The sequence below is a fragment of the Sabethes cyaneus genome, chromosome 1 (genome assembly GCF_943734655.1).
Source record: "Sabethes cyaneus chromosome 1, idSabCyanKW18_F2, whole genome shotgun sequence".
Classification (NCBI taxonomy): domain Eukaryota; kingdom Metazoa; phylum Arthropoda; class Insecta; order Diptera; family Culicidae; genus Sabethes; species Sabethes cyaneus.
In genome coordinates this window covers 163,201,305-163,212,480 of record NC_071353.1, presented here as the reverse complement: position 1 = coordinate 163,212,480, position 11,176 = coordinate 163,201,305, and the positions used below count along the sequence as shown (strand labels likewise).

The window sequence follows — 11,176 nt, the reverse complement described above, 5'->3', positions numbered from 1 at the left end:
TGTAATTGCTTCGTTATCTCAAAAGTTGGCCAGAAACCACTCCGCCTGAAGACGGCGAAAACTGACACTTTTGAGATCCAGCGTGGAGGGCCTAAAGCTCCTAAAAAAAGATTAATTGTAATAGCGGTTAACCGTGGTTCTCCATAGTATTTATACGTTTATTCGCAACTTCTGACACCGGCAGCACTATAATGTCGGAAAAAATGGAGTCAAAGACCTACGTTGCGCATGGTTCTGCGTTTTTTCTCGATCCGGCGTCGCAGCCAGCCGACGACGGGACACCAAAGTCATCTCGTGTTGCACTCATGCGGCCCTTCAAACTGTATTTCGACGAGGGATAAGCACAGGAAGAAGCTCTTCCCGGCTGTTCTTCCTGTCGACCAGCAAACGCGATACGCTTGAGCAGTGCAGAGCAATCAGCAACTTGCTTTTTTTTCTTGCTTTCTCTCAAGAGGTTATGGGCTATTGCTGAAAACCCAGGATTCATCAGGTCTGCCTTGAAGAGCTGCGAGAAGAAAATTTTTGACAACTGAAACTAAACATGGAAAAAATAGGAATCAGAAAGCTTAACGACGTGAGGTATTCTGACTGGAAATTTGAAGTGGAACTTTTGCTGGTACGCGCGAAGCTGTGGAAGTGCGTGGAGCCTGGACGGCGACCTGCGGAGCGACCCGGAACAGAGACGATTCAAGGCAATGGAGCGGAACTTTTAGAATGGGAAGATGGAGACAAACGGGCAAGAGCCACGATTGGGCTGCTTGTCGAGTCTACCCGGTACAGCCTCATCAAAAAGACGAAGCCCGTAAAAGAAGCTTGGGAAGTAATCGAAATGGAAGCAGAAGCAATCGGAACTGTTCGGAACTGAGACTGGTGACGGTGAGGAAGCAGCGAACGCCGGAAATCTATGTTAGTAAATCTAATCAACACAAACGCGCATTTTTGTCATTTTTTGTTCTTGCAACTGCATTTTTTCATCGTATTTGCGCCATCTTTTCGTAACTTTTTCTCCATCATCATTATGCCGTATTTCGCTGCCTCTTCGTCGTTTTTTTGTCCTCTACTTGCTGTCTTTCCGTTGTTCTTCGGTCATCATATTGTAATTTATCGACGCCTTTTTGTCATTTTTCAGGTTTCATTTGTTTGTAGTTTTGCTTTCTTTTCATGGTCCTTTTGTGATCTATTGTTCGTATTTTTGTTGACTGTTTACTACCGTTACTTTTGGCATTTTTGTCGCTTTTATGCCATTTTTTGTAGTCTCTTGTGTTTTATCTATTTCGGTATATTTTCGCGTCATTTCAACGTCTTTTCTTCGTTTTTTGGCATCTTTTTATCGCGTTTGGTCGTTGTTTTATCTTATTTTTTTTTGCTTTTTCGTCACTTTTTTCACATTTTGTCGTGGTTCTATTTGTTGTCAATACAACAAACGTGTTGTCTTTTCACTGCTTTTTTTGTCATTCTTTCGTCGTCTTGCTGTAGTCATCTTTTCGTCGCCTTTTTGACGCTTTTTAAATATTGACTGTACACTCAAAATATTCTGCACATAACCAATAGTAAATTTCCATATGAAATTCCATATGATTATAATGAGCCGCATATAAACACGATCCCAGAAATACACATAAAAATTATAAGCATATGAATAGACAGACAAACAGACATAACACTCATTTTCCATTCTTCGTACAGATTAAACCGTCATTTCAAATTTGGGCTTAGTTGGGTATGAAAATGGGAAGACAAACGAGAAAGCGACCAATATAGCTTTTGCTCCTACCTAGCGCCTCCACGCGGCCATACCCGGTAATACTCTATTGAGTAGCTAAACTAGGGGGTGCGATGATGCGTGGTTCCCAGATGCCAGATCTCAAAACTAAGATTTTGCGCAGACGGCTGAGCCACCCGGCCTTGGTAGCAGGTGAGCCTGATATGTTATTTCGATTATTTGTTTCGTTTTAGCTCATCAAGTATCTCCTACTGTACGATTAAAACTTTGGTCGTAACAAGTTTAAATAATACACATGGATATTATGGAAATGGAAAAAATTTAATTAATTATTGGATATTAGATGCACTGATGGAAATTCAAACTAACCTACTAACATGATATACTCTGTTTTCCTGTAACATCTATGAAGGTAGTATGAGTTCCCTGCACTTTCAAAAGTAGATGCTACACTAATATTGCTACCCACTTCCCCTGCGGTTGTTCGGACGTAGCCAGGTACATAATGCTATTATATAGCCACCTACGATGTGTGCAGCCACATATGCTAATGCTAACTTCAAATTTGGGCTTAGTTGGGAATGTCTCCGTTTTGGTCAAAGTAGCGCTTTTTGACGAAAGAAGGGGAATTTCCCATAAAAAAACTTGCTACTTCGAGGGACACCCTGTTGCTATTTGATATTTGGGAATGCCGAACATAGATGGTGCTAATGTTTAGGCTGAATGTGTGGTACGATAATTTTTGTTGATTTTTCTTCCAAGAGTTATATCAGTTTGTCTGTGTAAATAGCATGTGCAAATTTTTCGCGTGCATATAAATGATAACTGTTTGGCACAAAAAGATCATTTACTGGGCACATTGCAAAAATGTGGGAAACATAGAAACTATATATGAAAAGTTTTCTCAGTGTAGTTTTTGGAGAGGCTCCTATTAGTAAAATACGAAACCTGAAATTAAATAAAAAAGAAAAAGTATAAGGGTCGATGCCTAGTGGCACGGGCGCAGGCTTGAAGTAGGACTACGAATGTAGCGCAATTCGTCTCCCAATGCTAAAGCCGGTGATTTTTGTATGAATTTCATATGTAGATGCTCAAGTTGCGCATTAAAGAATTGTGTTCTTACATGTGAGAAATTCATAATTTCAACTCTTCAGCTAATTTATATGGTGGACCTGAAAAGGTCCGTTCATTAATCTTTATCATTAATTAATTCTCAAATTTCTGACTCGTAGTGTCCATTGTCAACTTTCGTCCTTCAGATGGGCTTAGTGATGTCCGTTAATCGTTCGATTAATTCAACTAATCGAATAACACAAGGAATATTCGAATAATTTTTAATCGAATAATGCCAGCACGAGTAGTTGAATTAATCGAATAGTTCAATCAGTACGTATAATCCCCGAATAATGCTCGGTAATCGTTCATAATTGTTCGATTAATCGAATTATGCAAAGAAATATGCGAATACCGCGAAGACCACTAGACCTTTCCAGTTATGTGTGTATTGGTGCTTGAAAATGAGGCAAACAACAACAGTAAACAAAAGAGATGCATTGCTTTGTCACCAAGGTACAGAATGAGTTTCGTCTTCCGCTGGCTTAAATACCAGCAAATTTTCAAAATATGTGCTTGAATTTGGAACAGGATGAAAAATTTGACCGAAATATGTGCTCTGCAGTGTGGCAAACGGAGAAACACAACTAGTAATCGCTATTTTTCGGTTTGTTCCTCCAGCATCAACTGTTCCCCAAAATGAGGTAAACATCATGTATATACACGCGTATTTCGTGTTCGCTAGTGTGGGTGCTTGAGCTGTCAGAAAGCTCTCTAGCACGAATAGTTGAATTAATCGATTAGTGCAGACAAGGCTCACCGATTAATCGGTAATCGAATAATTGAAAATTTCGGACATCACTATTCCCACCAATTTAAACCCTTTGCTTCCGTTTTCTAGCATATTTAATATTCTATTATAGCAGCTTATTGTCAATTGCAAGTAAAATTGTACCATCCAAAGTGCGATATCGCTCATAAAGTGCTTTTGCATTAAATCGTTTCGATCTTCGGCGCACTTTTTCGTTATCTTCCAAGCAATAAGTGCGCCGAAGAGACCGAAACGATTTAAGCTAAAATAGTACTTTTATGAGCGATCGCGCACTTATTGATTGGACAATTTTCCTTGCAATTGACAATAATAGATCGATGTTTCGAATCCAACACGGTCGGCGTAATTTCCACTCCACACCAAACAATAATCGGCTGCTGCCGAGTTTTACCACCTTTGCCGCGTCCGGATCCGGACAGGGAGATAAAGTCGTAACTCTCATTATTATTTGTAACCCAAACAACGCGAAAATGATGCCGTTCGCAAAATCAATTCAACTGCTTCATATACTTATTCAGTAGTTCTTAAAAGAACTGATTGTTTTCTACCAGCTGTTAATAATACAAATCGAAGAAATTTACTGCTTGGCAGCAGCTTTTTTCGAGCCGCATTCTCCGTTAAAACAACTTCTTTTGGCTTTGGAGTTTTCGGTGCCTTTGTTATGGTCTACTTTGACTTAGTAATCTTGCTTCTCGCTAGCAAGTTTGGTAGGCGAAGGAACCGGAAGCGCCAGTTCTTTGTTTGGACCAGCTTTCTCTTGTTGAAAACTAACTTCAAAGCCTTTTTCACGAATGTGTCCAACCTTGAAACGTCACAATTGTAGCTGGCGGCGATATACTTCTAGACGGCTTGCAACGAGGATCCGTTGACTCTTCGGTTTATTGGCGTCTCGCTTAGTGAATTTGGATGTCTTCGTTGCCTTATTCCGGGGAAGCAGCTGAAGCTCAACGATTTTCGAGCAGATTCTATAGAGCGTAAATTAAATACAATCAAAAGTCAGCTTAACCCATAGCTCATCTCGTATATATTTCTGTCATCTGTGCTAGGGAAGCATTGGCGTGGGAAGGCAAAAACATGAATATACGTCTAATATTTTCTCAATTATTAAACGTCTGTTTGGGAAACATGGAATCTATTGTATTGTTATGGATTTTTTGAAAAATTTCCAATCAATTGATACCAATATCTCTAGAATCTGTTGACGGATGACTGAGTTATAAGCGTGCAAACCATAACCACTTTTCGTTACATGTTCCCTTTTCGTTTTTCTAAAGTGCACCCCAATATAGAAATCAAAGAAGTAGTCCTACTTCAAAAAGCCTTCGCAACCAACAAACGGTACGATAGCAACGGTAAGCAAAAACAACAGCCTGCTCTAGCCAAAGATCCAAAATGCAGGAAATGTCACCGAAAGGGGCACATCGCAATGGACTGTAACGAGGACGAGAAACGGTGAAACGTTTTGCACAGTTTTATCCACGCTTGATTTGGGAGAAACTGATGGTTGGATTTTCGTTGGTAAGGATTACACCAACAAAAGCTTTCAAAGTTATTTGCGAGCGAAAGGAATACGACTTGAGACTACAAATCTAAACGAGTCTAAACTTTCAAAGCGTTTTTGGGCCGAAGCTGTAGCAACCGCTGTTTATTTCATTTATCGTTCGCCTATCCGTGGTCATAATTTAACACCAGAAGAAGCCTGGAGTGGTAAGAAGCGTGTTTTATCACATGTTCGTGTTTTTGGAACGAGAACTATGGTTCAAATACCAAAGCAGAAGCGTCGCACGTGGGATGCAAAAGCTACTGAGTGCATCTTGACTGGTCTCGAGGATAATACAAAAGGATATCATTTATATGACCCCCGAAAGAAGACAACGATTACGCGTCGTGAACGAAGGAATTTGCGAAGCTGTCACAGATGCGTCGATACAACAAAGTAAACCTAATGCAGTCATAACATTGGATGTGGACGAATTTACAGAGGTGCAACTGCAACCTGTGCCCGTTCAGAGTGAGTTAGATGCTTCATCAAACTCCAACGATGAAGAAGATTCGACTGAAGAGTGCGATACATCAATGGCAACATTGACCGATTTTGTGCTCCCTCCAATACAATCTTCAGAACCACTCCGGTCAAAGGTGTTGAGTACAAAGATTTCTCTATTAAGTGCGATGGTATTCCTACCAAATTCACGAAGCTTTCAAGGGAGATCACAGCGAGTGCTGGAAACGTGCAATGCCAGAGGAGTTTAAAGCATTTATAATAAAAATAATACCTGGACGCTTGCTGACCTCCCGAAGGGACGCAAACCCATCAAATGCAAATGGATTTTCAAGACAAAGCTTAATACCGATGGACAAGTGGTAGACTAGGCTGGTAAATGGCTAGGTAATGCGTACCATCGGTGCCTTGTGCACTGGGCATAAAATAAACCCCACAGTGGTTCACAGCCTCTTACCTAGCAACTCCTACCCCAACCTCCTCGTGGTACCAGCCGGGATACGAGCAACCTCGGGTGGAGATCGGGTAACCAACCCCGGTGGAAACCAAGGTCGTATGCTGACAGGGGAGGAGGGCTCCTTCGAGCTACGTTGGCCCTCCGGCGATACTGTGGGGTTGGTTGCGGGCTTTGCAAGCCTGAACCACTAAAAAAACCAAAGCAATGGACTCCATAAGTAATAATAATAACTCTAATCGGAACAATCGGCAAAGACCCAGGCGACGAAAACGGACTAACGATTGGAAATTAGGAACATGGAACTGTCGGTCTCTAAATTTCCTCGGAAGTACCCACGTGCTTTCTAAAGAAGTGAAGAGCCGCAAGTTCGACATCGTAGCGCTGCAGGAGGTATGCTGGAAAGGAACGATGGTACGTACGTATAGAGATGGTCATACCATCTACCAGAGCTGCGGCAATACACACGAGCTGGGCACAGCTTTTATAGTGATGGGCGAGATGCAGAAGCGGGTGATCGGGTGGTGGCCGATCAACCCCCGAATGTGCAGATTAAGAATCAAGGGCCGATTCTTCAATATAAGCATAATTAACGTGCACAGCCCTCACCTCGGAAGTACCGATGATGACAAAGACGAATTCTACGCGCAGTTGGAGCGTGAATACGACCGCTGCCCAAGACATGATGTCAAAATTATCATCGGGGACTGTAATGCTCAGGTTGGTCAGGAGGAGGAATTCAAACCGGTGATTGGACGGTTCAGCGCTCACCCGCAAACGAACGAAAACGGCCTAAGACTTGTCGACTTCGCCGCCTCCAAGAACATGGCCATACGTAGTACCTTCTTCCAGCATAACCTCTACCATCGGTACACCTGGAGATCACCCAACCAGACAGAATCACAAATCGACCACGTTCTGATAGATGGTCGGCACTTTTCAGACATTATCGACGTCAGAACCTATCCGGGCGCTAACATTGATTCGGATCACTACCTAGTGATGGTAAGGATACGTCAAAAACTATCTGTTGTGAACAACATACGATACCGCCGCCCGCCACGGTATAATCTAGCGCGATTGAAGCAACCGGAGGTCGCCGAAAACTACGCGTTATCTCTCGAAACCGCGCTGCCGGAAGAGGGAGAGCTGGATGAAGCCCCTCTTGAAGACTGTTGGAATGCCGTGAAAACAGCCATTAACAGCGTAGCGGAGAACGTCCTAGGCAGTGTGGCACCGAATCGACGTAACGAATGGTTTGACGAGGAATGCCAGCAGATATTGGATGAGAAGAACGCAGCGCGGGTACAAATGCTGCGTAGAGCCACCCGTCAGAATGTGGAGCGATACAAACAGAAGCGGAGGCAGCAAACCCGACTCTTCAAGGAAAAGAAGCGCCACCAAGAGGAGAAGGAGTGCGAAGAACTCGAACAGCTGTACCGCTTTCACGACACACGGAAGTTCTATCAGAAACTCAACGGATCTCGCAAAGGCTTCGTGCCGCGGGCCGAAATGTGCAGAGATAAAGATGGAGGTATCTTGACTGATGACCGTGCGGTGATCGAAAGGTGGAAGCAGCACTACGATGAACACCTGAATGGCGTGCAGGCGGAAGACCATGATAGCGGAGGAAGTGACCACATTGGTGCAGCAAGCGACGAAGATGTGCCACCCCCATCGATAAGGGAAGTTAAAGAAGCCATCCAGCGGCTGAAGAACAACAAAGCAGCGGGAAAGGATGGCATTGGAGCGGAACTTATTAAAATGGGCCCGGACAAGTTGGCCGGCTGTCTGCATCAATTGATTGTCAAGATTTGGGATACGGAACGACTACCGGAGGAGTGGAAAGACGGGGTTATCTGCCCTATCTACAAGAAAGGTGATAAGCTGGATTGTGAGAACTACCGAGCCATCACTATCCTGAATGCCGCTTACAAAGTGCTGTCCCAAGTCCTCTTTCATCGACTATCGCCAATAGCCAATAGATTTGTGGGAAGTTACCAGGCCGGCTTCATGGAGGGTCGGTCTACAACAGACCAAATCTTCACCCTGCGGCAGATCCTCCAGAAGTGCCGCGAATTCCGAGTCCCCACGCAACACCTGTTCATCGATTTCAAAGCCGCATATGATAGCGTAAACCGACAAGAGCTATGGAAAATTTTGGACGAAAACGGCTTTCCGGGTAAGCTTACTAGACTTATCATGGCTACGATGGATGGGATCCAGTGCTGTGTGAGAATCTCGGGTGGATTGTCGGACCCATTCGAATCTCGCAGGGGACTTTGACAAGGAGATGGTCTTTCCTGCCTGCTGTTCAACATTGCGCTTGAAGGTGTTATAAGGCGAGCGGCGATCGAAATGCGGGGCACGATTTTCAATAAATCCAGTCAATTTATCTGCTTTGCTGACGACGTGGATGCTGTCGGCAGAACATTTGAGGCGGTGGAAGATCAGTACACCAGACTGAAACGCGAAGCAGAGAAGATTGGATTGAAGATAAATACGTCTAAAACGAAGTATATGCTGGCGGGTGGGACCGAGCGCGACAGGGCTCGCTTGGGCAGTACCGTATGTATTCAAAAAGTGGTTAAAGCTGGACGGATACGTTGGGCAGGACATGTTGCTAGAATGCCGGACAACTATCCTGCAAAAATGGTTTTCGCATCAAATCCGGTAGGAACAAGACGAAGAGGGGCACAGCGAGCGAGGTGGCAAGACCAGGTGGAGCGAGATCTGGCGAGCACTGGGTGCCCGCGGAACTGGAGATCAGTTGCCATGGACCGAAACAGATGGAGAAATTATACTGCGCAGGCCTTGTCATAAGACGTTAGGCCAATTAAGTAAGTAAGTAAGGTGCACTGAGTGCAGGACACACCTGGTTTCGGCTCGTATTTAAATTATATGCTTCCTGTACTGGTATTTTTTACGGATTAGCAACCCCCTGTGTCGCCGGAAGACCACCGTGACGCTAGCGTTTAGCGTTCCACACTGACACGAGGATGATGGTTCCCTTTGCTCTGTCAGTATGCATACGACCTTAGTTTCCACCGGAGTTTGTTACTCGATCTTCACTTCACTAAGGATTCTCGTATCCCGGTTGGTGGCAAGAGGAGGTAGGGATCGGATAGGAGTTGTTGGAAAAGAGACTAAGAGGTTTATTTTTGTGTAGTACAGAATTAAGAATAAATATATTCAAATATCCAATTTGACAGTTGTCGACTCAACACGTGGAAGGCAACCAAGCAACCGTTGCCTCAGAATAACACACAATTCCTAAATTTTGCATGACCGGTTAACACGTGTTTTCCGAAGTACAAATCCAAATGCGTGGAATTCATCAATTCAGCCCGTTAGCAGAATTCACAATTTTACGCATTATCCAGCGGTTTCCACAACCACCGTTTGCTTCGAGGTCCATGAACCCGGAATGAACGAAGCATTTCCACTTGGAAAGTGGTCCACAGTTTTTCGAGCAGAAATATATGCAGTGTACATCTGCGTGCTGTGAATCAGTACAAGGAGCATGACTCTCGATCGGAAGGGAAAAGGTGCCCAAAATGGATCTCCGTCTAGTGTAAAGACCGGATAGTTTAACGAATAATGCAAACAGTTTAGTTAGTGATGTGGCAAAGAAACTAATCTCAAGCAAATCACACAGCGATCCTACGCTTTTCTGGCCCAATTTAGTCTCATGCAATTAGTCGTAAGATGTTCCGAGATCTTTGAACCACTGCGGAGGTCTAAGGAAGTCAATTTCGTGCCGAAGAATCTTAACCCTTCTGATTCTGAACGCACCGGAACCAGTTGAAAGTACTGGGCCAACACGAAACTTCTTAAGGAAGTAAAATCAGAGTAAGATATGAAGAAAAAATGGATTTCTACACACGTAAAAAAGTCATACATTGTTCAAGACCTTACGAGCAGTGTTAAGAGTAAGGTTCTTCTATTTGGATATGGTAATGTAATTGAATAAAACAAACATGGATAACAAATTTTAGTCGAAAGGTCTGATCAGCATTCTAGCTTCCTTTTCGTACATGCGCCATCCATTGCTTTCAAACGGCAGATTCCAATTTCTAATGATAGAAAAAATAAAGAATTACGTTTACATTTTTAGTCAAACCTTACACAATCACTTACTCGTAGTAGCAGTTCGAATACCACCATCCCCCACCGATCATGGGGGCACAATATTGACCCACTCCGCCTTTGTCGTAGGTGGAGAACGTCGTTCCATTGTGCTGCTTAAAATCACTATACAAATTCCCCGAAACAAATCGACCAATTCGAAGCTGATACAGTTTGAATTCACTTCCTACCGCAAACCGGTCGAATCGTGCCGATCTCGACGATCCATCCCTCAACGTGGTAAGCACCATCAGTTCATGGTTCCTGGCGCGCGTAATTTGATGCATCTTCTCCAGTCCCAGCCAATATTCGCCCTGCAAATTACCAAATCCATCGCTGAATTCGGTCCACGATCGGTTAAAGGACACACTGTTGTCGAATCGTCGATGAATTACGGTCCAACCGCCGGCTTCGACCTCGCAATAGGCCGGAAACGGGGCGATGGACGACAAAGCCGGACTGAGCAGGTAAACTCCATCGAAGCCGGCCGTCACATCCAGGCAGGAGGAAACAGCACTGCGTGCTGGGAAAAAACAAATGAAGTTTGCTAGTCGTAAAATTATTCGGCGATGCAGAGGGGGAACTTACTGAGGTATTGCTTCGTATGATCCGTTGCATTGTTCGCTGCGTTTGCAAACGCTAGAACAACACTGAGTAGAACTATAAGACGAATTAACATTGCTAACCGGCTGGAAAGGTGACGGGAAGTGTAACCAGCTGAACGAGTATCATTCTATTTAAACTATTCCCAGGTTTATGATGGGCAAGAACGATAACGCCTATCGCTTTCTAACCGGTGTTGTTTTAGTGGGAAAGGTACACAATGACTAAAACCAACTGATCAACTATCAACAACAACTAAATGAATAAAAGATGTAGTTGGAAGATAATAGAGCAAGATTCTCAAGAAGCTGCCTCTCCAAAAGTACTAGCTAAATAAAAGTCTCGATTTGGTCCGGTTTAACGTAGGACTGCGCCTTACAG

The 11,176-nt window shown here is 43.8% G+C and overlaps 1 protein-coding gene across 1 annotated transcript; it reads right to left on the bottom strand.

Moving 5' to 3' along the window:
- Positions 1–9,964: 9,964 nt before the first annotated feature.
- LOC128741201 (ficolin-1-like) lies at positions 9,965–10,915 on the bottom strand. The gene is made up of 3 exons (XM_053836835.1): positions 10,781–10,915; positions 10,205–10,715; positions 9,965–10,140 (listed from the first exon to the last, which is right to left on the bottom strand). The coding sequence occupies exons 1-3, from the start codon at positions 10,869–10,871 to the stop codon at positions 10,059–10,061; spliced, it is 684 nt and encodes a 227-aa protein (XP_053692810.1). The 5' UTR covers positions 10,872–10,915; the 3' UTR covers positions 9,965–10,058.
- Between the last annotated feature and the right edge of the window lie 261 nt (positions 10,916–11,176).